The following is a 26,825-nucleotide window of genomic DNA, read 5'->3' on the forward strand; positions in this document are numbered from 1 at the left end:
TTAAGCACTATTACAACAAATTCTTATCTGCCTCCGTGATCTAATAAAAAAATGTGTTAGAAGCAAACTGCAGCACTAACATCCAGAGTTTATGCCTGCCATTAATAATACTACCTAGCTCCCACAGAGTGCTTTACAAGGGATGGAAATATCATTTTCACCATTTTGGTGATGGGAAAATAAAGGCACAAAGATGTGAAGTGACTTGACCAGAGTCAAAATAACCCAGTGGAAGAACCAGAGACAGAACCCATTTGGATCAATTCAATTTCCGTTACACTGCTTATAAACAGAAGTCTCTAATTTGTTATTTAAGTTTATTACAGGGGAAATGGGAAAACAATTATATAAAACTAAGTTTAGCATAGACAAAGGCACATGAACTAACTGGTCCATTGTACTCAGACAGAATCCTTGCAGATTTCTAAATTTACTGTAAGTAAAAGACCAAGAGAGAACAACCAGTTCTCATTTTGCTTACTAGCTGTTTAGTTTAAGCAGAGGGGAAAGGAGGCATCGTTAATTAAACAGGCAGACCTTAAGTGACCTAGTTAAGCCCCATGTGTGTTAAAAATGATGGCCTACAATTTCTCATGGTGGAACAGGATGTTTTAGTGCAAACCCAGAGGGTGAAAAAAGCTTGCCTCTCTGCATGAAGACCAGCTCATATAAAGTAAACCGGAGTCAGCAGGTCCCTTCCGGCTACATTTGCCAGCTTTTTGCTAAATCCGGAGTTTTAACTGGATAGGCTGTGGGAGAAGAGACAGAGGCAGCTACTTCATCACTTCCCCAGATCTCTTACTGCCCCCAGTGGCCCGAACACGGGGTGAAACGGACACGAACGGTTATTAAGCTGGGCCTGCAAAGCTCACGCTTCCTGTCAACGCACGAAAACACGCTGCTTAGATGAATAAAGTCATAGCCTGCGAGGCAGCGCTGTGATCCCCCAGCCCGAGCCCCCGCCAGCGCAGGCCGCAGAGCGTCCCCACGCCAGTGCCCAGGCAGCTCTGACAGCCCGAACGGCCAGTCGGGATTTCAAAATGGCCCGCGACGGAGACGCCACCAGGCCCCGTGACGCTGGTTCCCGTGGTTCGTTCCCCTGTCAGGCGCCGCTCCCCTTAAACGCCGGCCCACAGGCCGCGCGGGGAGCCGCGGACACCCATTACCTGACCAGGCTCTCCGCCCCCTCCTCCCGCGGCCTGAAGTGCGACGCCGGGGTCCCCCGCCCTGCCCCGCGGCCTGGGACTAGCCCCAGGGGTCCCCACCAGGCCAGGAACTCAGCCCCTGGGGGCCGGGCGCTGCCTGGTGCCCTAGGGAAAGTCGAGGCCACGGGGCGCCCAGCGACTGGGACACGCTCCTGGCTGAGCCCCTCGGCCCAGGAGCGGCCTCCACCAGCCGGCAGGCCCCGGGACCGGCCAGAAATCGAGGCCGGGGCTCGACGGGCCTAGCCGGGCTGGGCACAGGGTGGTGGGGAGCGGGGCGCACTCACTGCTTTACGTTCTCGCCCAGCGCCTCGCTCAGGTTCTTCTTGGCCACCTCCAGCTCGCTCACGTACGTCGCCATAGCTCCCTCCCGGCGCCCGGCCGCCCTCCCGCGCCGTTTGCGCGCCCAGCCGTACGCGGCAACCACAGCATCAACTAACTTGTGCACTAGCGCGTGTCTCTTCTGTCCCCGCCCACCTCCGCTACTTGTTTGTTTCACAACTCCCGCCCGCGCCGCTTCTTCTAGAGGAGCCCAGGGCCGGTCACATGACGTCACTCTCCAGTGGCGGTCGAGTGGGAGGAGTAGTGTGTTACTGTCAGGTGCTTCCGTTCCCCAGGCGCCAGGAGGGAGAGGTGGGGGTGCGCCAGCAGTCAGCGCTGCGGGGTGGGCTGGGGGGATCAGTATCATGCAGGGCTTGTGGGGCCCTGGCAGGGCAAGATAGAGGTGGTCACATGGGATCAGCTTTGTGTGAGTCAAGAAGCAGCAACCAGGGGGTGGGTAGGGTGATCAGATAGCAAGTGTGAAAAATTGGGATTGGTGTTGGGGATAATAGGTGCCTATATAAGAAAAGCCTCAAATATCGGGACTGTCCCTATAAAATCACATGGGAAAATTTGAGGGGTCAGGGTTATACACACACCCACACCCCAGTGCTTCTGGAGAGTGGGGCCATGTGCACTGCTTGTGGAGAGAAGGTTGAGGGGGTCTCTCACAGCACAGCCTCATGGGCACAGAAGGTGCTGCTGGTGTGCACTGCAGGCTTATTGGGCACCCACATGGGTGCCCTGAGTAGGCTCATGGATTCACCGTGTGTGAAATAGCCCTTCCCAGAAATCTTCATTTTAGGTCAGAGTAAATCATCCACCACATAGGATGGATTTAGCCCACATAAGGTATTTATTTGAATCCCAGTGCAGATTCAGAAGCTGCAGAATGCAAAATATGGTTTAAAAGAAAATTGTTACAATGATCCAGTGTATACTTAAACAGTCTTGGGCCCAAATCCTGATTTCAGTGCTCAGCAGCTGGCTAGATTTAGCCCTTTGTCGTTTTACATAAATTCTCTTCAATCTAAAGTCTGTATTTTTCTAAATTTTGGCCCCAATCCTGCAAATAATCCTCACTATACATATGATAGGATGGGGTCTAAATTAGCTGTAACACTCAAGAAAGATTTTGGGAGTCATTGTGGATAGTTCTCTGCAAACATCTGCTCAATGTTCTGCAGCAGCTAAAAAAGCTAACAGAGTATTAAGAACCATTAGGAAAGGGATAGCTAATAAAACAGAAAATATCATTATGCCACTATATAAATGCATGGTATGGCCATACGTTGAATACTGCATGAAGTTCTGGTCACCCCAGCTGAAAAAAGATATATTAGAATTGGGAAAGGTACAGAGAAGGGCAACAAAAGTGATTAGAGGTATCTAAGAGCTTCCATATGAGGAAAGATTAAAAAGACCAGACTGTTCAGTTTACAAGAGAGACCTAAGAGGGGATATGAGAGAAATCTATAAAATCATGAATGGTGTGGAGAAAGTGAATAAGGAAGTGTTATTTATCTCCTACATAACACAAGAACTAGGAGTCATTCAATGAAATCAATAGGCAGCAGGTTTAAAATAAAAGGAAATAGTTCACACAATGCACAGTCAACCTGTGGAACTCATTGCCATGGGGTGTTATGAAGGCCAAAAGTACAACTGGATTCAAAAAAAGAATTAGATAAGTTCCTGGAGGATAGGGCCATCAATGGCTGTTATCCAAGATTGTCAGGGAGATAACTCTATCCTCTGGGGGTCCCTAAACTTCCAGCTACCAGAAGCTGAGACTGAATGACGGGATGTATCACTTGAAATTGCGCTATTCTTTTCATTCCCTCTGAAGCATCTGGCACTGACCACTATCAGAGACTGTATACTGAGCTATTCACTGGTCTGATCCACTCCTGTGGCTATTCTTATGTTCTAAAGACACACACATAACTTTACACACATTTCTGCAATGGCCTGCTCATATGAGTAAAATTACACACATGCTTGGGCTCTGATCCTGCAAATACTTTTCTAGCCACCAGTACATTATACGTTTAAGGGGCAACATTTTTCCTTGTGCAGACAGCCACACCTCTGGACAATAATACTTTCCTAAGAACTTTTCTCAGAGAAGTTGATACAAAAAGTTGTATTAACAGAGTATGTTTTTATAAAATGCTGCTTTTTTATTATTCTTTTTCATGTTGCTTGCTTATCCTCATACTGTCTTAATAAAGGTTAGTTGCTATTTTCTCCAATAATTAATTGTTCTATCTTTAAAATAGTGTTAAATTATTTCCTTGTGTGAGAACTGGGTTTTGGAAGTGATGTTTGCATGTTATTGGTGTGATTCCTATTTGTATTATGGGTAGTGACCTAGAAGCCCTAACCAAGGGCTAGATCAGTGGTTCCCAAACTGGAGGGTGCGGAGGAACATCGGGGGGCGCACAGAAGGGTCCAGACCAGCCGCCACGGAGGGCGGGAAGGAGTGCTACCCAGCACTCTGGGTGCCACTCTGCCCCCGGCCCTGCCCTGCCCCAGCTGCAGCTTGGGCTCCAGCCATGGCTCTCTCCCAACCCTCGGCCTCAGCTCCAAGCTCCCAATTGAGGTTCTGGGGTGGGGAGTGCGGACAGGTTCCATTATGGTGGGGGGGCGTGATAGAAAATGTTGGGGACCACTGGGCTAGATGCTACCCCAACACATGACAAGAGACAGCCCCTGTTTCGAGGGCTTGCACTCTAAACACACAGAGTGAAGTGACTTGCCCGAGGTCACGCCAGGGGCCAAGCCAGGACTGGAACCCAGGCGTCCTGGCTCCCAGGCCGCTGCTCTAGCCACTAGCTGCGCACCCTGCAGGGCGCTATCCGTGCCTTTCTCCTGATTGGCCAGGCACAAATCATGGCAGCCCCGCCCCAGTTGCCCGGCCCCGCCCCTTGCGGAGGTTGTATCAGTCGCTGTCGCCGCCGTTCCGGCACGTCGCCCGCGAGGAGTCAGACTGTTAGCCATGCCGGGACTGCTGCTGGGGGACGAGGCCCCCAACTTCGAGGCGGACACCACGCACGGCCGCATCCGCTTCCACGATTTCCTAGGAGACTCGTGAGTAGCGCAGGCGGGGGGACCCCGGGCTCCTGCCCGCCCGCGGGCCCGGGGTAGGGGACAGGGACCCCCCACCGCCCCGGGTTGGGGGGCGGAGCTCGGGATCTGCGGGGGAGGGCTGGGTTGCCAGCTCTTGGGGGGGTGGCTGGCTTCTCTTCTTTCTCTGAGGGCTATAGGCGTGGGGGCTTCTCTTCCTTCTCTCTCTGGGTGGAGCTATAGGGTTAAGGGGCCTGGGGGGCTATAGGGCTTTCCTTCTCTCTGGGGGGCTATAGGGCTAGGAAGTGAGGGGGGAGAAGTGGCTGGGTTCTTTTCCTCAATGGAGGGTAGGGGATAATGGCTGACAGTGGGGTTAGCTGGAGGGCTGGGTTTTGTCCTCTGCACAAATGATATCAGGCACATTAAGAAACTTGGAATAATTGTATTCCTGACTCCACATCCCCCAAACCTGTTCTCTCTTTGCCCAGCTCTCTCCCTCCCCCCCCCCCCCATACATTCCTCGCACTGTTGTCTCCCCACACCCACACACACGCCTTGCCTACACCAGAAAGGGGAGTATGCCAGTATAGCTTATACTAGTGTCCCTGTGTCTACAGTTGGGCTATTGCTGGCATAACCTTTAAAGTATCAACCAAAATTCCACATGCCTTGGGCCCAGTTCTGTTCTTGCTTATACCAGTGTTGATCTAGAACAGGGGTGGGCAAACTTGTTGGTCCAAGGGCCACATCTGGGTAGGGAAATTGCATGCAGGGCCATGAAAGTAGGGCTGGGGCAGGGGGTGGGAGGGGGTGTGGTGTGCAGGAAGGGGCTCAGGGCAAGGGGTTGGGGCGCAGGAGGAGTGCGGGGTTTATGAAGGGGCTCAGGGCAGGGGGTTAGGGTGCAGGGGGGCTCAGGGCAGGGGCTTGGGGTGCAGGGAGGGGTGCAGAGTGTGGGAGGGAGCTCAGGCCAGGGAGTTGAGGTGCAGGAGGGGGCTAAAGGTTGGGGTGCAGGAGGGGTGTGGCAGGGGGATGGGGTGTGGGCTCTGGCCTGGCGCTGCTTACCTTGAGCAGCTCCAGGGTGGCAGCGCCGCGGGACCAAGGCAGGCTTCCTGCCTGCCCTGGTCCTGTGCTGCTCTCAGAAGCAGCTGGCACAACATCCCTGCGGCCCCTGGGGGTGGGGGGACAGAGGGCTCTGCGCGCTGCCCTCACCTGTGGGTACTTCCCCCAAAGCTCCCATTGGCCACGGTCCCCCGTTCCCGGCCAATGGGGGCAGTGCCTGCAGGCGAGGGCAGCATGTGGAGCCCTCTGCCCCCCCCCCACTCCCCTAGGTGCCGTGGGGATGTGGTGCTAGCCGTTTCTGGGAGTGGCGCGGGGCCAGGGCAGGCAGGGAGCCTGCCTTAGCCCCATGGCGCCACAGGGGTGGCAATCCTGCGGGCCAGATCCCCGAGCCGTAGTTTGCCCACCCCGATCTAGAATAACTGATTCAGTGGTGTCATTCCAGATTTAAAGAAGGGTCACTGAGAGCAACATTTGACTCATGACCTGGCTTTTCATTCTATTTCTGTATAGGCTTTTCTCCTTGAGTTCATGGTGTAGGTAAATTTGTTGCACCCCAGTGTCACAAATGAGTCTGATTCTCCTCTATAACTGTTACATTGAACAACTCGGAGCCATGTTGGGTTTTTCTTCATGTTTCACTTGAAGTCAATGGGAATCTTACCATTTAGTTTAATGGGGCAGGGTTTCACCCCAGTTTTTGGAGTGATGCTCTGACTTCACCACATCTTTTGGAGATAAGCTACATACATTAAATAGGTGAGCAGCAGTGCAGAGATTCTGAGACTAGCAGCTTCAGTCCTGCCACTTACTATTCCGTACCTGAGTTTGTCCATTGGGGTAAATGAGGCTTAGTTCATTAATGCTTGCACAGTGCTTTGTGACACTCTGGGACCCTGAATGTTGTATTTGTAGTGTGGGCAGATCCACAGACTTCATATCATCATGGGTAAAGTTTGTGACTTCTGGTCACAGTTGTCCCTATGCCCTTTAAATGCAGCTGCAATATGTAATATATTTTCTGACAGAACTCAGAATTTAGAAAAAACTGCCATTTTCAGTTTCTGGTCCTCCTGCTGTAGCATAAGGCAGTTCTAGCGAGGTTTTGATTTCCAATCACTACAGCAGAATGTTTAAAGTAAAACAAAATTTTTCAATGAAGCTTTTAACTTTCTAAAGGCACTTCTATTAGTTTCTATAACATTTCTTACAAATCTTAAATGTTGGGACTAAGCTGTCTGGCCATCCCTTGAAGTTTGAAATAGGTATTTCCATAGTAAGACAGGCCAGTATTTTGTTTTTTCACAATCTACAGCTCAATGCATAATGTACCTTCCTGGTGAAGTCTGCATAGGATCTAGACCAGAGGTGGGCAAACTACAGCCCGCGGGACCGTCCTGCCCAGCTCTTGAGCTCCCAGCTAGGGAGGCTAGCCCCCGGCCCTTCCCCTGCTGTCCGCCCTCCCCCGCAGCCACGCTGTCGTGCGGGCAGCGCTCTGGGCGGCAGAGTGGCGTGCTCCTTCAGAGCAGAGCGGCAGCATGTCTAGCTCCGGCCAGGGGACGCGGCTGCCAGACATGCTGCTCTGAACGGCATGATAAGGGAGCTGGGGGGGTTGGATAAGGGGCGGGGGGTCCCGGAGGGCAGTCAGGGGAGCAGGGGGCAGTTGGATGGGTCAGGGGGCGGGGAACGGGGGGGTTGCATAAGTGTGGGAGTCCCAGGGAATCTGGCGGGGGTGTGGATAGGGGTCGGGGCAGACAGGAATTGGATAGGGGGTGGGGTCCTGGGGGGCGGTTAGGGGACAAGGAGCAGGGGGGGTTGGATAGGTCGACGGTTCTGAGGGGGGCAGTCAGGGGGCGGGAAGTCGGAGGGGGCAGATAGGGGTGGGAGCCAGGCTGTTTGGGGAGGCACAGCCTTCCCTACCCGGCCCTCCATACAGTTTTGCAACCCCAATGTGGCCCTCGGGCCAAAAAGTTTGCCCACCCCTGATCTAGACTGTCGGTTGCTCACCAATGCAACACAGCAAGTACAGTAGGTAAAAGGGGACTGAGGATTTAGATAACAACAGTTACTATTCAGTCTAAAGATCATGCATCTTCTGTAACACTAATAGGGAGCATGACGTAGTGTGAAATACAAAGTGCTCAGCCCACATTGCCAGAATATGTGTTATCAGGCCAGTCGCTCAGTACCTGAGGATAACACTTACTAGTATGAACCAGAGTGGGATTTGGAAAGAACAGGATCCCATTTAGGCTTTGAAACAGCTGAGTCATTTCTGACCTTGTGTAAACAAGCTCTAATATTTCATGTCAGATTACTCATTAATTAACAAAAAAGGCAAACAGATCAGACAGTGGAACTTGGAAACAAATCTGCATTTTTATACCCTATTTCCCCAAGGGGGAAGTATAAAAGAATATTAACTTTCACGCTATATATAGAACAATCTCTGCCCCCAAAGCAATGTGACTGAAATAAAAAAAGCTGCTGTGCCAGTTTGTTCAATATCCATTGTCCAATGTTTGCTCATCTGAAATTATAGTAACAGTCATTTCAAATGCGTTGTATAGGTCTGGGATGACAGCAGTTTCCTTGTAGGGCATTAAAAGGCAGTAATTTTCTAAAATAATCTGGTGGCATGAAATTAAGGAAGATTTAAGAGTAAATAGAGGACGTATGCTGCTGGAGGCAGTTCACATGGTGCTGGCTGTCAGGTGCACTGAATAGGGGAATAGAAGGAAACGTGTTAGATTTGGTAGTGAAGGAAGTAAGGATAGTAAAAAGCTGAAATCGCCATGCTGGGGCAGTGCCACCATTATGTGACTTGATTTGAGCTGGAGAAGCCACTGTGATCATGAGTGTCACTGGACTGCTGCTGGGCCCTTAGTGGAGTCTGATGGCAGCACAAAACTCAGCCCTGCAGGAGGGGATGGTTTTGAAATGGTCTGTGTTCATGTATGCCATGAGGAAACAGTCTGTCACCATAGTGCCCAAAGCTTGCCACCTGAGGGCCAAATATATTATTTCAAAAGGGCAGCAGACAGCCAAGGGGAGGGACAGGATTATGGGAATGCTCCTGGCACTGCTCCTGCACCCATTTCCCTCAGGTAGCAGCAGGACTGATGATGCAGAGGCCTCAGGGCACAGCTAAGGGTATTTGCTTTCCATTCATAATCAAACACATGTTCTGCTTATCACAGTTGCCCTACAGGGTCACAGACTAGGCACCACTGCTCTAGCACTCATAGCAGGATACTGGGAATCAAACTGGGTTCTCTTCTATCGTACCCTTCCTGTGACTTGACTTCCCAGAGCCTCAGTTTCCTTATCTGTGACATGGGTGCTCCCTCTTAGCGATATGATCTCAGTTCATTATTGTATTTGCAGTATTTTGGCCTAGTCTACACTAGAATATTAGGTTGGTTTAACTACATCGGTCAACGGTGTGAGAAATCTACACCCCTGAGCGGTGGTGTTACACGGAACGAAATCCCCAGGTAGACAGCACTAGGTTGTTGAAAGAATTATTCTGTTGACCTAGCTACTGCCTCTTGGGGAGGTGGATTACCTACATCTACGGAGGTAGTGTCTACACTGAAGTGCTACAGCAGCACAGCTATATTGATGTAGCATTTCAAGTGTAGACAAGCCCTTTGAGATCCTTGCATGGAAGGCATCGTTGAGGTGCAAAGTTTTCTGTAAACTTGGGTTGCAGTTTTTATGCCAAGATTAGCAATGATGGAGTGAATTGATTCCATTCCAAGCCCAATCTATAAATTATACTTATCTTAGCAATGCTTAGTGTATTTCAAAGCACTCTACAAGGGAGGGATAAGACCATTATCCCATGTTATAGGTAGGTGGTGCTGGTGGAAATGAAGCACACAAAGTTTATCTAAGTAGTGGGGGAAGTTAATTTAAAAAAATCCAGATCCGTCTGGGACTAGGGTTCACATTTACATATCAGAATAATTTACCTGGCCATTGTCTGAACTTGGGGATGGAACAGACTGAGGTTTGCTGTGGCAGCAGAAGCAGTAAGTATACTGGCCTCGTTTGGCTGTTTAGGATGGTGACTTTTGGATGCAGTTGAATCTAAAAATCCCTCTATTTTAAAAAAAATAGTTATTGAGGGTCAAGACACTGGCCAGGAGCCCCAGCTTGTCTGTGTGTGTGCCAGAGAAGGGAATGTCCATAAAAGCAGATTCCTATAAGTGCACCACTCTTCAAAATCCATTGCTAGGTTTCTAGGCACAGTCATGGGTTTTCATAATCCTCAGCCTGTTACCCTCTGTACACCCAGTTCAGCATTTGACCTTTGCAAGTATCTGTACTGAACTACAAACTATTTGAGCGTAGTTCATTCTGCACCACTCAGTCAGCTAAATAAGCAAAGGAAGTAGGGCTGTCGATTAATTGCAGTTAACTCACGCGATTAACTCAAAAATTAATTTGGCTGTTTTTCTACATTTTCATGTATATTGTATTCTGTTATATACATTTTGATTTCAATTACATTTTTATTATAAATATTTGCACTGTAAAATGATAAACAAGAAATAGTATTTTTCAGTTCACCTCATACAGGTACTGTAGTGCAATCTTTGTCATGAAAGTGCAACTTACAAATGTAGATTTATTTTTGTTACATAAAAACTCAAAAACAAAACAATGTAAAACTTCAGAGCCTACAAGTCCACTCAGTCTTACTTCTTGTTCAGACAATTGCTAAGATAAACAAGTTTGTTTACATTTACAGAAGATAATGTTGCCCCTCTTCTTATTTACAGTGTCACCAGAAAGTGAGAACAGGCATTTGAATGGCACTTTTGTAGCTGGCATTGCAAGATATTTACGTGCCAGATAGGCTAAACATTTGTATGCCCCTTCATGCTTCGGCCACCATTCCAGAGGACATGCTTCCATGCTGATGATGCTCATTAAAAAAATGCATTAATTAAATTTGTAACACAATTCTCCCCCAAGGAGTTCAATGTCCCCTGTTCTGTGTTTTACCTGCATTCTACCATATATTTCATGTTCTAGCAGTCTCGGATGATGACCCAGCACATGTTGTTCATTTTAAGAACACTTTCACTGCAGATTTGACAAAACACAAAGAAAGTAGCAATGTGAAATTTCTAAAGATAGCTACAGCACTCAACCCAAGATTTAAGAATCTGAGAGGGACGAGGTGTGGAACATGCTTTCGGAAGTCTTAAAAGAGAAACACTCTGATGCGGAAACTACAGAACCCAAACCACCAAAAAAGAAAATCAACCTTCTGCTGGTAGCATCTGACTCATGATGACGAAAATGAACATGCGCCAGTCAGCATTGCTCTGGATCGTTATTGAGCAGAACCCCTCATCTGCATGGACGCATGTCCCCTGGAATGGTGGTTGAAGCATGAAGGGACATATGAATCTTTAGCGCATCTGGCACGTAAACATCTTGCAACGCCGGCTACAATAGTACCATGAGTACACCTATTCTCACTTTCAAGTGACGTAAATAAGAAGCGGGCAGCATTATCTCCTGCAAATGTAAACAAACTTGTTTGTCTGAGTGATTGGCTGAAAAAGAAGTAGGACTGAGTGGACTTGTAGGCTCTAAAATTTTACATTGTTTGAGTGCAGTTTTTTGTACATAATTCTACATTTGTAAGTTGCACTTTCATGATAAAGTTATTGCACTACAGTACTTGTATTAGGTGAATTGAAAAATACTATGTTTTTTAGTGCAAATACTTTTAATCAAAAATAAATATAAAGTGAGCACTGTACACTTTGTATTCTGTGTTGTAATTGAAATCAACATATTTGAAAATGTAGAAAACATCCAAAAATAGTGATAGATGGTATTCTATGATTGTTTAACAGTGTGATTAATCATGAGACAGCCCTAAAAGGAAGTGCAATTGGGAGTTACTTCCAATTTTATGTTGCTCCCCATGGTGTATTTTGAAAATTGACAAGTCTATAGTAGCCAAACTTGGCAGATTTTCTGCCTTATCTCTACTCAACAGTTTGAGTTTTTATATTTCAGTGATGTTACAAGTTAGCTGCGTAGTTTTCACCAGATAATATACTGTAATAAAAAGGTGCCAACCCATTAACAACCATGTTAAATACACTAATTCAGATCTACATGAGCTAAATTGTAACTTGTTTTGTCCCTGGGTAAACACTGCTGTTGCAGATCAAATAAGATGGAGGCTGCACAGGCTAGTGTGGACTAATATGTTTCATGTTACTGTGGGTCAAGTAAAAAAAAAAAATGCTGTGTGGCAAGTACTGTACATATTTTGGGTCAGGATTTTTCTGAGATATACTTGGTGTTGGGATTACTAATGAGCTCACGGCATGAGCTCCTGTCACTTTTAGCTGTTATTGAGATACCAGTTACCTAGCTAAAAGTGTTCTAAGAAATGGTCACATCTTCGTTTTTAAGTATTGAGTCATACTTATAGAAATTTCTTCATCTGTGAAGACTCTTTGTAATCGTGCTTATGTGGGCTGTTTCCCCATTTTTTTTAAACGGTCCTTCCCCAGCTCATCAATGGGGAGGTGATGTGGCCTGGTGGATAGAGCACTGGACTGTGATGCAGGAGATCCCCACTCCCCTCCAACTCTGCCACTGACCTGATATGACTTGCCCATGCTCACCTGTCCCCTCTGCATGCCTCAGTTTACCCATCTATAAAAGAGGTTCAGGAATACTGACCACCTTTATAAAGCACTTGAATATCTACTGATAAAAAGCACTATATAAGAGCTAGGTATTATTTATCACACCAGAACCTAGAGCTATCACAGCACATCAGCTGCTAACTACTAATATTCTGAGGTTCAATATAACAAACCAGGCCAGGACAAGACCCATCACCTTATTTTGAAGGGGTGTCCCCATCTAGAGGTGATTACCTAGATGAAAACTGCATATAAGGTGGTAATTGGGGTTGTAAAATATCAGTGACCCTTTCAGGATGTTAATTCAGGTGACTTAGTAGCAGAGTCTTGTTCCAGTGGCCCTAAAAAGGGCTAGTGTGTACTGTATACATTGGCATTAACTCTATGGTGATTCTACTTGACAAAGAAATGCAGCAATATTTGTCCTGGAGGATGGGAGCGGAGGTGGCAGCCACTGGAGACAAATCACTTTAAAGTTTTTTAGTTACTGTATTATCTTTTGATACGGTGACATGTGAACTGTGGGCATCATTAAGGTAATGTGGAGAGGCACAACAGGGAGATGAGAATGAATAGTGAGGATTGGGGAGAAGAGTTCTAAAAGCCTGAAGGCTCATTCTGCAAGATTTGCTTCACCTCAGCCTCTTCCAATGACAGAGACACAAGGAGGATCTCTTAAAGGAATTCCTTGCTCACTTGATGAGGAGATGAACAGCGCATTTAATTCCTGAGGCTAGCAAGCTTAAAGTACCATCTGCAGCTGGGTATTTCTCTGTGTGTCTAACAGATTCCTAATCAGAATCTGGGCTCATTCTGTTGTTGTCTTCCATTCTGTTCCCTTTCAGATGGGGCATCCTCTTCTCTCATCCCCGTGACTTCACTCCAGTCTGCACCACTGAGCTGGGTCGAGCAGCAAAGCTGGCCCCTGAGTTCAGAAAGCGCAATGTTAAAATGATAGCCCTCTCTATTGATGATGTCAGTGACCATCTCGCCTGGAGTAAGGTATGCTGGGGGTGGCAGTAGGGAACTCTGTGAGGGAGCCCCGGATAACTGCCTGTATTAGCATGCAGAAGGGTTGGTCTTGCTTTGTAACATAAGCACACTAATGGAATAAAGCCATTGACTGACAGACATACTCTCGTTCGCCAATACATATGGTAGGTGTAATATACACCACATTAATAGGTATGTGTATACAATACAATAAATGTGGCTAAATTCGGTCTCTTGAACATTTTTAAGAACAAACGGTCAGTGTAGTTAAACAATTGGCCAGGCCACACCTTTTCATCACTACTCTACCTCCACCCCAGGTTCTGGGTCTCAGAAATCTTTGCTGCTTGTAGGTTTTTTTTGGTTTTGACTCTCTCCCACACCTGATCAGTGGGCTCAGTATTTTGATCTGAGTGCAGATATTTATAATTTTATTAGAGGATATGACTCGGCTGGCTCAGCTCTGCCCTGTCTATCCCTCACCTTTTCTTTTCGTTCTTCAAGTGGTTGATTGTCAAACTTTGAAGCCAAGGCTCTGCCTCCACCATATGGAAATAAGTCTGGAGTATGGCTTTATATTACTCACTTCCTTAATGCTGCCTTAATCAGTCTTGGCATAGTCCAGTGTTCATGGCATCCTAATCATTCTTACAGCATAAAATTACTTCAAACTAGGAGTTAGACAGGAGGGAGTTTCCTAATGTATATGGGAACCAAATAATGCCCTCAGAGAACAGTCAGCAATCACTGAGACCTGCGGGATAGACTGAGAAAAGGGTCGTGGTTGATAACCACCTGAACGTGCACTCCCAATGTGGTGCCTGGTCAAGAGAGCTGACATTATCCTTAGCTGTGCAAGTTGGAAAATGAGTGTGAGTAGGGATGTGGTATTAAGTCTGTATTGGACTATAGTGAGACCATTACTGGAATATTGTGCACAGAGCTAGTATCAACACTTCAAAAAAGATGTGGAAATATTGGACAGGGTTTAGAAAAGAGCCACGAGGGATTTCAGGTCTGGAAAACGTGCTTTTTAATGAGCTTTGAAGTTCAATCTACTTAGCTTATCAAAGAGAAGACTATAGGTGCTTTGGTCATCTTCTGGAAGTCCCTACAAGAAGAGAAGGTTTATATAAGAGAGGACTCTAATCCACAAGACAAGGCAGAACACGATTCTGTATCTGGAAGTGGGAAGCCAGACAAGTTCAGACTAGAAATAAAGTGCAAATGTTTGAGCGAGGCTAGTGAACTATTGGAACAACTTACCGAGGGATGTGGTAGCTTCTGTATCACTTGAAGTCTTAAATCAAGATTGGATGTCTCCTTTCTGAGAGATCTGTTCTAGTTCAATCAGAAGTTACATGCCTGAGGCAGGAATTACTATGTGAAAGTCTATGGCCTATTATGCAGGAGGGTCAGACTAAGATCATAATCCTTGCCTTAAAATCTATAAATAACTTCTCCTCTGAGCTCTTGTGAATGCATTTCAATCCTGACTTGCAATAACCCCAGCTCTTCCAGTCCTCTGTCCCCACAGAGTTCTACCAATACAACTGAATATTGGTCTCCAGCAATTACTGCTGTTCTATTCATGGGTGGCTCTAGCAAACATTGCCAATTGTCATGAGTTGGGAGATAGTCTCACTGTTGAAGTGCTCTATAGACGTACAGCATTATAGAAAACTTTGAAATGTCTGTTTAATGTGCACAAGTTTCTACTGGAAACTAGAGATTAGGCCTCAAAATGGTTCCTAAAAGGAAAATGAACTAGGATTTGAATCCGACTGCTCAGTCTCAGCATCCTGGTAGGGATGGTGTGAATCATAAACAACAGCTGACTCTGACAATGGCATGACACCTTCACCAGTTAGTTAATATGAGTTTGAGAGTACAGGGTCACACTGGGACTGTGAGCTTTTGAAGTAAGTTGAAGAGAATCCTGCTGCAGTATTAGAGAGGGAGAGATGATAAAACACCACTGGGGTGCTCCAGTGGGTTACAGCTCTTTATCAGCATCTAACTTACAAAGTATGGAAGGCTGTTCTTACCAGAAGCAAAGACAACTGATTGATTGTTTTGGAATCCTCTTTGTACATTTGATACTGGAGACAATCCACATGTCTATGTCCCTCTAGTCATTAAACTGTTGAAATGCCAGGTTAGATCCCAGGAGAACTAGAGAAGTGATTAGGGTAATGCTGGAGACCCAGAGCACTGAACTGGGGTGATCACAATTAAACTCTTCTGTAAGCAACAAGCCAGGAGCAAAGCCCCAAGAGACCCCTGCTCAGTTGTTGAACACAGCAGAGAGCTTTAATGGCAAGAGCTAGCAAACCCTGATGTGCAGATGCAAGCTGGTCATTGTCCATCTGGACAAAGGCAGTCTGCATGAAATCCTAGACTGAGGCCTATGAAGTAAGGATTGCCCTTTAAATTGCAGCTTCTTTCATAACTGGATCAAACAAAAAGGGGATTAGAGAAGGAGCATAACTTTGCTAAAGAGTCAGTTTTCTCAATCTGTGCCACTGTTGTCCAGCAAACTTTTCTTTGGATTAACCATAGACGTGTCGGGCTGGATGGGACCTCAAGAAGTCATTTATTCCAGCCCCCCTGCACTGAGGCAGGACCGAGTAAACCTAGACACTCCCTGACAGGTGTTTGTCCAACCTGTTCTTAAGAACCTCCATCGATGGGGATTCCACAACCTCCCTTGGTAACCTGTTCCAATACTGAGTTATCCTTAGAGTTAGGAAGTGTTTCCTGATATCTGACCGAAATCTCCCTTGCTGCAGATTAAGCCCATTACTGCTTGTCCTACCTTCAGTGGATTTGGAGGACAATTGCTCACCAGCCAGCCACCTGGGAAAGAATTCTCCGTAGTAACTCAGAGCTCTCCCCATCTAGTGTCCCATCACCGGCCGTTGGGGATATTTGCTACTAGCAGCTGCAGATGGGCCACATGCCATTGTAGACTGTCTCAACCAGGTGACGTGATAACCACCTGAACGTGCACTCCCAATGTGGTGCCTGGTCAAGAAAGCTGACATTATCCTTAGCTGTGCAAGTTGGAAAAAGAGTGAGTAGGGATGTGGTATTAAGTCTGTATTGGACTATAGTGAGACCATTACTGGAATATTGTGCACAGTGCTAGTATCAACACTTCAAAAAAGATGTGGAAATATTGGACAGGGTTTAGAAAAGAGCCACGAGGGATTTCAGGTCTGGAAAACGTGCTTTTTAATGAGCTTTGAAGTTCAATCTACTTAGCTTATCAAAGAGAAGACTAAAGGTTTTCTGCCCCCACTGCTTCCCTTGGAAGGCTCTTCTAGAACTTCCCTTCTCTGATGGTTAGAAACCTTTGTTTGATTCAAGCCTTTAACTTTTTGAAAGACCGTTTATGTCCATCTGTTCTTGTGTCCACGTTGGTGCTTAACTTAAATAACTCCTCTCCCTCCCTGGTATTTATCCCTCTGATGTATTTATACAGAGCAATCGTATCTCCCCTCACCCTTTGTTTGGTTAGGCTGAACAAGCCAAGCTCTTTGAGTCTCCTCTCACAGGGTAGGTTTTCCATTCCTCAGATCATGTTAGTAGTACTTCTCTGCACCTGTTCAAGTTTGAATTCATCTTTCTTAAACATAGGAGACCAGAACTACACACAGTATTCCAGATGAGGTCTTAACAGTGCTTTGTATAATGATACTAACATTTCCCTGTCTCTAGTGGAAATAGCTCGCCTGATGCATCCTAGGACTGCATTAGCCTTTTTTATAGCCGCATCACATTGTTGATCACAGGATGACTGTAAGCTGCCAAATACATCCAGGTCTGTTTACAAAGACTAACTTCTTCTAACACCCGGAGGCTCATACAGCCATTAGTGTGGATTCAGAAAGCTAGCATGTTGGCTGCTTTTGTATTCTGAGCTCTGACTTTCTAGAGATCATAAGGAAATCTTATGACCTGCTTGTATCTTAATCTGTTGGAGCCCTGTGACAGGCAGGAACCTCACTGAAATGTCATGGGTATAAATCACAAATCCCATTCAGTAGATGCACGCCAGTGGTGGAGTTCAAAGAGCCAGCCATGGGCTGTGGCATACATCACTGCCTCAGCCTAGAAAATAGCTCAGTCATTCCTCATGAGTTTATCTGAAAGGGTTTGGCTGGAGATTAGCCCTGAGCAGAGACAGTGCGCTCACTCTCTATGAAACTGGTTAGTGTTAGTGTAGACCACCTACTTCACCAATAGCTCTCAAGCTGTGGAGTGTTGGGCAAACATACCTATTTCATACCTCGGGAAACTGAAGCCCAGAGAGGTTAAGTGACTTGTGTGAGACCTGGGAGTAAAGCCCAGGTCTCAGACTCCCAATGCTGTGCCCTGCACCACCTCCTGAAGTTTCCAGAAAGGCGGTGTGGGCTCCTGGGTTGCACTCTCGCCTCCTGCCTGGCTATCAAAACGGATCTTACACCCAACAAGCAAGTCAGCTGGGTTAGTCACCTTGGTGCTCCCATCATCTCCATCGATATGCAGCAGGAGGAGTTCAGGGTAAATTGAAACTGAGCCTATGCAGACCTTTTAGGTAAGGACCACTGAACAGTTGTGGGTGCAGTAAAACAAATGTGCCAGGAGTAGAGCTGGGTGAAATCCTTTAGACAAAAAACACAGATTCAGGTCAACAGAAACATTTCACAAATTGGTATTTAATTTGCTGAGTTGTTTCTGTTGAAGGGAAAAGTTGTTGTGTTTTTGTTTGTTTGTTTTAATTTTCGTTTATATTTAAAAATAAAAACGTCAAACGGAACAGTGTGTGTGAAACAAAATGTTAGATTCTGGTCAAATTTGATTTTTTTTAACTTCAATTCATCCAAAAAGCAACTTGTATTTTGTTTTGGGTGAAACCAAAACAGTTCTCTACCTTGTTGGGCCACCAAACCAAAAAAACCCAAACCCAATTATTCACACAGCTCTAGCAAGGAGGCTGGAGGGGAGATAAAGACTATTTCAGCCCCCAAAAGCTCACAGCTTAGTTCTATACAAGATATAAATAGTATTAACAAGACATCTGTCTAATCGTAAGCACCCTGGCGGGCCGGGCTGGTTTGTTTACCTGCCGCATCCACAGGTTCGGCTGAGCGCGGCTCCCACTGGCCGTGGTTCGCCACTCCAGGCCAATGGGGATGGCGGGAAGCGCCGGCCAGCACATCCCTTGGCCGGCGCCACTTCCTGCAGCCCCCATTGGCCTGGAGCGGCGAACCGCGGCCAATGGGAGCCACAATTGGCCGAACCTGCGGATGTAGCAGGTAAACAAACTGGCCCGGCCCGCCAGGATGCTTACCCTGGCGGACCGCGTGCCAAAGGTTGCCAATCTCTGGTATAAAATATGTTGCCATGCTATGGGAATTGAAGTCTTAGAGAGTAGCATAAAGAGACTATACAGAGACTTTTCTTGACACATTAGGAGTTGAGTGGTAACAACAAACAAATTTAAAGTATCCTTGAGAAATTATCACCACATTAGGTTTATGGCTATAAAGAGTTGGCTGTGACACATAACCAAAGGATCAGCGTTCACATAGGGACCAGTGCACTGGCCACTGAGAAACAAATGCCTACTTCACTAGAAAAGCTTTGCCCAGCAGTCACTATTATTAACAAGTGGCATCTCTGCCCTTCCTGTTCCTCCCAAGTCAGACTGTCCTGCCCTTAGTAAGTGGCAGGGCAGAAAGACTAGGGTATAAATGGCCCGCTACGCTGATGGTACATCATGATATTGTGTGGGAGATGCCTATGTCAATGGGAGAAGTAGTTCAGTGCTGGTAGCAAGAGAGCTGCTGTTCTGGGAAAACCTGGTCTATTTGCCTCAGACTTTTTGCAGTTCTACAAACTCTAATTGGCACAGTGGCTCTGCTCTTACTATGCTGTGTAAACACTAAGCAAGTCACCACAAACTGTATAAATACATTTTTAAATTGGACTTGGAAAGGACTTGACAGACTAACAGTCTGGTCAGATCCAAACTCAACCCTTGAGAAAATGTGTTTCTACTCAGAAAACAGACTCTTTAACTAGGCCAGGTTTGGATTAGGGCATGGAACCGGTTTGTCGTACATTAGTACTGGACAGTCGTGGCGCAATCTCACCTATTCTGGTTGTAGATAATCTCTTCACTGTTCCAAAACCACAGCATATCAAATTGTGTTTCTCTGCCAGTGTGATGGGGTAGACCACTTGGTTAATGCTGGGTGGGGTGGATACGGTGTAAATTTTTTCCCAGCAAATGTGCATTGCATTTTCCATTTGAATCTGACCTAGTCTGCACTCTCTTCGGTGGTTTTTACCCTAGCCAGCCAGTACTGAGGATAGTCAGGTAACTTGTTCTGGGTCTCATTGCTGAATCTAGACCTTGGCTAGAGAGCAAAGTTCCACCCACTAAAGAACAGGGGCCGAACATACCTTTGATCTAAGTGGTGCAACTGTTACTGACGTCGGCATGTGTTGTACCTGCTTACCCCAGGTCTAAATTTGGCTCTAGCTGTGTGTAATGGGGCCTTTCTAATTATCAGAGGTGAGGCCCAGGGAATCACATGTACAGAATGATTCACATCCATCATCAGTGAGCCCCCTTTATCTGAGCTCCAGTACAAAAACTCTGCCCCAAATATGGGCTCTTTCAGCACATATTGTAAGTGTGATATTGATTAATATTGCATTGTACTACTTAAAACTAGGGCTGTCAAGCGATTAAAAAGATGAGTCGTGCTGTTAAACAACAGTAGAATACCATTTATTTATTTTTTTAAATTGGATGTTTACTACACTTTCAAATATATTTTCAGTTACAACACAGTGTTCACTTTATATTTAGTTTTGATTAGAAATATTTGCACTGTAAAAAACAAAAACAAATGTTCAATTCACCTCCTTCAAGTACTGTGGTGCAATCTCTTTACTATGAAAGTTGAACTTACAAATGTAGAATTATGTACAAAAAAACCTCTGCATTCAAAAATAAAACAATGTAAAACTTTAGCGCCGACAAGTCCACTCAGTCCTACTTCTTATTCGGCCAATCGCTCAGACAAACCAGGTTGGTTACAATTTGCAGGAGATAATGCTGCCCGCTTCCTGTATACAATGTCACCTGAAAGTGAGAACAGGTGTTTGAGTGGCACTTTTGTAGCTGGCATTGCAAGGCATTTACGTGCCACATATGCTAAACATTGGTATGCCCCTTCATGCTTCAACCACCATTCCAGAGGACATGCGTCCATGCTGCTGACAGATTCTGCTTGATAATGATCCAAAGCAGTGCTGACTGATGCATGTTCATTTTCATCATCTGAGTCAGATGCTAGCAGCAGAAGGTTGATTTTCTTTTCTGGTGGTTTGGGTTCTGTAGTTTCCGCATCAGAGTGTTGCTCTTTTAAGACTTCTAAAAGCATGCTCCACCCTCTCAGATTTTGGACAGCACTTCAGATTCTTAAGCCTTCGGTCGAGTGCTGTAGCTATTTTTAGAAATCTCACATTGATACCTTCTTTGCGTTTTGTCAAATCTGCTGTGAAAGTGTTCTTAAAATGAACATGTGCTAGGTCATCATCCAAGACTGCTATAACATGAAATACATGCAGAATGCAGGTAAAACAAAGCAGGAGACATACAAGTCTCCTCCCAAGGAGTACAGTCACAAATTTAATTGACGCATTAGTATTATTATTTTTTTTTTTTTAAATGAGCACCATCAGCATGGAAGCATGTCTTCTGGAATGGTGGCTGAAGCATGAAGGGGCATTCAAATGTTTAGCATATGTGGCATGTAAATGCCTTGCAATGCCAGCTACAACAGTGCCATTCAAACACCTGTTCTCACTTTCAGGTGACATTGTAAACAAGAAGCAGGCAGCATTATCTCCCATCAGTGTAAACAAACTTGTTTGTCTTAGCGATCGGCAGAATAAGAAGTAGGACTGAGTGGACTTGTAGGTGGTGGCGAGTGATGGGAGAGGGAGCAAATACCTGTAACTGTAAAAGTTAGAGAAGTTTTCTCTCTACACTGTAGCCCTGTTCCTCCACACATCTGCCCTCGTCCTCTGCTAATGTCACTCCCAATGGGTAACTACAGCAATGGGACTCAAATTCAAAATCTTGTTTAGAAAAGAATCCCCCATCCCAGAAATCTAAGGTAGCCTGAGTCAAGAATCCTCATTGCCTCTGCCCAGATGTAGCACATTAATCCGTACATTGAAATCCGGAGGGGTTGCTAGTAAAATTGGTTGGCATTTCCCCCCCCCCCTCATCTGAGTCTTCAGAAAGCGCTAAGCATGCCTGTGCTTTCTCTCCCCTCCTGCTACAGGACATCAATGCTTACAACGGTGATGAGCCCACAGAGACGCTCCCCTTTCCCATAATTGCCGATGCAAAGCGGGAACTTTCAATCAAGTTGGGCATGTTGGACCCAGACGAGCGGGACAAGGAGGGCATGCCGCTGACTGCGCGTGTGGTGAGTACAGGCTGCATGTGGGGCACTAGTGTAGACCAGGTGTGGGCATGAATAGGGTTGGACGACACTGTGCCTAAGCCCCTGGTGCCTTGTCTGTACTAGCACACTACCCCGGTGCAGCAACCTAAATAACTGGTCCATTGCATACTAGTGACTAGAGTAACTGCCTGGCTGGAGAATGGGGCAGATCTTCAAAGCAGTTCAGTGACTCCTGTCCTGCTGAGGTTTGCCAGTGGGGGGTTGGGTGGGTGAGCCCTCTCCTAGCTGTAGCTACCCTCCGTTGGAGCCCAGCCATGATGCTGGTCCGGAGCCAGTTGTAGCTGGGAGGCAGAAGCATGTTAGCTTGCTGATCCTGCACTGCTTTGTCCTGCTGAGAGCATGACGAGATTGGTAACACTCCTTGTCTGGGATCTCAAATGGGCAAGGAGTAGAACTAAACAGTTTTGTGACATTCCTTCTCCCCTCCAGCACTAGTATTAAAAGACTGTTATTGTCCCCTTTCAAGGTAGGGACCCGCAGAGGGAGGCGGCAGTAATGCTCCACACAGTAAAATAAACCACACACCTGAAATATTAGATACTGCATAAGAGCAGATGGCCACTTCCTTTGTATGTGGCTGCATCTTTCCTCTAAAAGAGATGAGACTGTTTTATAATAAACATAGTGCCATCAGTGTAAATCGCACTTGTTCTGCCCTAAATGCTTACAGTCTAAAACGGACAGGACCCAGGACTGCCTTTCAGAAGAGGGAGAGCATGGGGATTATGGGTAGGAAGGATGGAGCACTGATTGCTTTGAAGGAGGCAGTGGGGTCGTTGATGGATGAGGGAGACTATCAGTACTAGAATACCTGTCTCACTGAAATGTGGCTTACCTGACACTGTTAAATGCTTGTAGCTGATGTAAATTCAGGTTACTCTTCTATTCAGATTCCCAGAGTGTCTCCTTATGTGTCTCTGCTGTTCAGGTGTTTGTTTTCGGCCCAGATAAGAAGCTGAAACTGTCAATCCTCTACCCAGCAACCACTGGCAGAAATTTTGATGAGATCCTAAGAGTAGTGGATTCCCTGCAGCTGACTGCAAAGAACAAGGTTGCTACCCCAGTGGACTGGAAGGTAAATATCTGTAGAGCTACAACCCAGTGCTGTGGGGCAGCTCCGGGTGTAGAGAAGGACAGTTCCTAGAGCCTGTGTGCCCATTCTCAGGACAAGGTGAAGTTAGGTAGTTATCACACAGAGGATGTGCTAAGAGACATGGATCGTGAGAATCCCTGCAATCCTGGGACATGCTAAGAGCACACCATGAGGCTGAGAAGAAGCTGGCTGGGAGAATTCGGACGAGTGTTTCATCGGAATTTGCTGATTTGGCAAAATCAGACTTTTGTTGCAACAGTCCAATTTCATCGACGTTGCAATGGAATCCAGGCATGCAGATTGCCCCAGGGCTGGGACTCCATTCCCTGGGGTGGAAAATTTGAGTTTTAATTCCTAACCAGAGCAAACCAGATCTCAAAATAGCACAGTCCTCCATGAAACGGAATTATCTTTCTCCACACAGCTCTGCTGAGAGGTGTAGTAACAGTGGGAAAATAACGGTAACAACAGCACTGCCCGCATTGCGCTCGTTAAGAGTCACACGTGGCTGGTTTAGAGATAATAAATTACTGTCTCTCCCCCTGTTATCAGTGTGGGCTTTGCAAGGCTAGGGCAGAGTGAGCTGGATTCTGCTCCTGCTTCTGCATGATAAGCAGAATTGTTCTGCCAGTTGCAGAGCCCAGTGCTGCCCTGGTTTCAGAAAAACCTCTCTTGCAAACAAACCATCTGGAATCCTCCAGAGCCCATCACTGTGACACCCCACGAAGGGGTTTTGTCTTTCTTAATCTGAGGAGGGAGACCCATGTTGTCCTAAAGAAGTTGACCATTCTGATGCTTGCTTATGTTATCTGCATCAAAGAGAAGTCTTGTTTGATCCATGGTATCTTATAGACCCATCTAGGTCACTTTACCTAATGGAAAAATCTTCATAGCTATTCATGATTAAACTAAACAGCTCTCTCCTAACCTGCATAACACTGGGAAAACTCTCTTTTTTCATCCTAATTATGAAGCACTCTTTAAAACCCAGCTGAGTACCACTATGGGTAACTGCTGCCTTATTAAAGTGAGATCTTCTGGTGCAGGTAAAATCCACTGTCTGGCTGTGGGCTCCTTCTGACTTGTTACCATCTTAATGAACTAGCTAGAGTTCATCACTGGCCTTGGACTCGGGACTGCTTAAGGGTAACAGAGCTGTACTGCTCATGGAGTGTTGCTTTTAGCTTTAATAGAGGCTGATGTCTTAGAACTCTGATCCTCCTGCTTCAGTCCTCACAGCTGCTGTGAAATGCCCTGTAGCTGGGGAGTGTGGTAAAAGTCTCAGTAGACACTGGGTTTGTTACATGGTGTTACAGCATCAGTTAAGCTTCCAAAAAGGACTCATGACTTTGACTGAGCTTCCACCTCCCGACTCTTCAGCTTTGCATTGGTGATGCAGGAGTTCCCTGTGCATTCATGCAAAGCGCATGTTTTTATACTGCTCCTATTGCTGGGGTGTCCATAAAGGACCAAAGGCAAAGGTTTTCTTTGCTGCTTCTCTGGGCCTGAGGTGTGTGTGGCTTTGTGAAAGTTTTATTTTGAGAAGGGAATTCACAAAAGCTGGGGGGCTTAATGGAAATTCTACCCTCTTTGGGGAGATTTAGGTGATGTCTACACAGGCACTCACTGCAGTATAACTTATGTCACTTGGGTATGAAAAAGTCACCCTCTTGAGCAACATAAGTGACATGGACCTAAGCACCCGTGTGGGCAGCGCGATGTCTGTGAGAGAGCTTCTCCCGCTAACCCAGCTCCCATGCTCACGGGGGTGGAGTAGTTAAGTCGACAGAGCTCCCTCCCATCCGCTTGGAGAGGTTGCATTAGAGAGCTTACAGTGGCGCAACTGCATCGCTGCAGCTCCACTCTTCTAGCTCAGGGGTCAGCTTCCTCCTTGTGAGCAGATCAGTGGTGATGACCAGGTGAGTTGTATTGTTGCATAGGGACTGATCAGCAAGCCGGTGTAACGTGTTCCCTGGTTGGAAGACAGGTGGCAGGCAAAGGTGTAAAAATGAAGTCCCCCTATTTTCCCTTTACACCCTTCTGTAAGTTACTTATCTGGCTGCACCTCCCTCCTTTGCTGCTGCAGTGTTACTTGTCCTGTGCACCGGCTGACTGCCGAATTGGTCCAAGTTACATTACTGATGCCTATCTCGCACATACCCCATCTCCATTCAAGTCACTGCTGAATATGTCCCAGAGGCTTCATGGCAGCCGGACGTCTTGCTGCACATCTGAATATGGCACAGTGGGCTCAAGAGTAGATTCATTTTCCACTTCTGCCTCGGTGGGGGTAACACCTCTTTTGTAGCTGGTGAAGTTTAACACTGGTGTTGAGGGTGGCATATGCACATCAGTGTATACAGTGACTAAGGTCTTAATAAAAAAAGGGGGGGGCGGTTAAAGTCTCGCTTCTTAGCGCAGACACCTTGTAGAGTCCCTCGATTTCTCTGCTTCACTAAAATATTCCCCGTTTCTTACCAGCGTGGAGACCGTGTCATGGTTATTCCCAGCATGCCAGATGACGAGGCCAAAAAGCTGTTTCCTGAAGGAATCTTCACCAAGGAACTCCCGTCGGGCAAGAAGTATCTCCGCTACACCCCGCAGCCTTAGAGCACGTCGCTGCCGCAGAGATACCAGACTGCCGATCATGTGGTTTTAGCAGAACCATTCGCCTTGGTGTGGCCTGCGTGGGATGGGGAGCACAGACAGAGGCTGCTCCAGGGAGTAGTTGTCAGAACAGTTAAACTGACAGCTGCTGTGCCTGGTGTTTAGCTTCTGAGGGAGCCTTCCTGGGGCTGACTCCGAGTTGATTAGTGTCATGGCAGATGCTGGTTCTGATAAGCCATGTGATCAGCAGCCTTGTATTGTCTGCTTGAAACCAGCTGGGCTGCAGCAGTACAATATGAAATTCTTGATCATTCATTCACTTGGTACTCACCCCACACACCTTTAGCTAGAAAACTGAAATGTGTCTACTCCATTGGGAACTGCTAAACATGTGGAAGAGGATGATGGATTTGTAATAGTGCTGAATGCTTGTTCTCTTGGGTCTCTCCTGTTTAATATTGGTGCTGGGGCAGGCTGGAAACACTTCAGGCTTCAAAAGGAAGATCCCATCCTACAATGAGATGCACCCCTGCAAGTAATGATTCACAATGTGACAAAGATTATCAAAGTAGCTGCAGCTGGGCTGTGAGAATTGCTGAATAAGCAGCCAAAATTGGATGGGGTGGTAGGTCATGAATTGTCCAAGCTGCCATGTGCCTTTAGAACTAAAATTACTCTAACTTGTTAATCAAAAACTTACTTTGATAAGTTTACCAAAGCCCATGCTGCATTAGAGGAGCTGTATGCTCCTCTGTAGTTACATGGCTTTATTACAGATCTGTATTTTTCATGAGGTTTTTTGCTTAGATAGTTGCCTGATTTTTGCTTTCTTGGAGGGGGGAATTCAACAAATAAAGCCGCATTTACCAGAAGTGTGTGTAGTGTGTTTTATCTCCCCCTTACCTCAGCATTCCAACATGCACCATTAGGCTCAAAATAGATTTGTAACATGGCCTTGCCTGGTGGAGTTGTGCAATGGAGACTTACACAGGTAACCAGAGCTCTGGATTCATGCCAGCATGGTAGTATTTGCCATCGTAATCACTTAGTAAATGAAGCAATTATCTCAAAATACAGGAGACTCAACAAAAGCAACTAATAGGATTATCTTTACACGTTGTACCTTTGTACCCTTACTTTCTGAATCTGGCTGAACCCACCCTCTTGTTTGCCCTGGAGAGGTGTTGTATTCCTTTCCATGGAGTATATGAGTCCAAAGAGCCAAAGTTGTTAACATGACCCTGAAGTTGAC

At 46.4% G+C, this 26,825-nt stretch overlaps 2 protein-coding genes across 2 annotated transcripts in view; one reads left to right on the forward strand and one right to left on the reverse strand.

Moving 5' to 3' along the window:
* The window catches only part of TADA1 (transcriptional adaptor 1), a 39,964-nt gene extending 38,354 nt beyond the window's left edge, over positions 1-1,610 (reverse strand). Inside the window, exon 1 of the mRNA XM_065408865.1 lies at positions 1,490-1,610. Within this exon, the coding sequence (XP_065264937.1) occupies positions 1,490-1,563 (74 nt within the window). The 5' untranslated portion in view covers positions 1,564-1,610. The remainder of the gene's footprint in view (positions 1-1,489) is intronic.
* Positions 1,611-4,450: 2,840 nt separating this feature from the next.
* On the forward strand, positions 4,451-26,443 carry PRDX6 (peroxiredoxin 6). Its single transcript, XM_065410211.1, has 5 exons — positions 4,451-4,616; positions 13,186-13,342; positions 21,688-21,834; positions 22,802-22,948; positions 25,448-26,443. The coding sequence occupies exons 1-5, from the start codon at positions 4,525-4,527 to the stop codon at positions 25,574-25,576; spliced, it is 672 nt and encodes a 223-aa protein (XP_065266283.1). The 5' UTR covers positions 4,451-4,524; the 3' UTR covers positions 25,577-26,443.
* Positions 26,444-26,825: the final 382 nt, after the last annotated feature.

This window comes from Emys orbicularis, chromosome 8, assembly GCF_028017835.1.
Source record: "Emys orbicularis isolate rEmyOrb1 chromosome 8, rEmyOrb1.hap1, whole genome shotgun sequence".
Classification (NCBI taxonomy): domain Eukaryota; kingdom Metazoa; phylum Chordata; order Testudines; family Emydidae; genus Emys; species Emys orbicularis.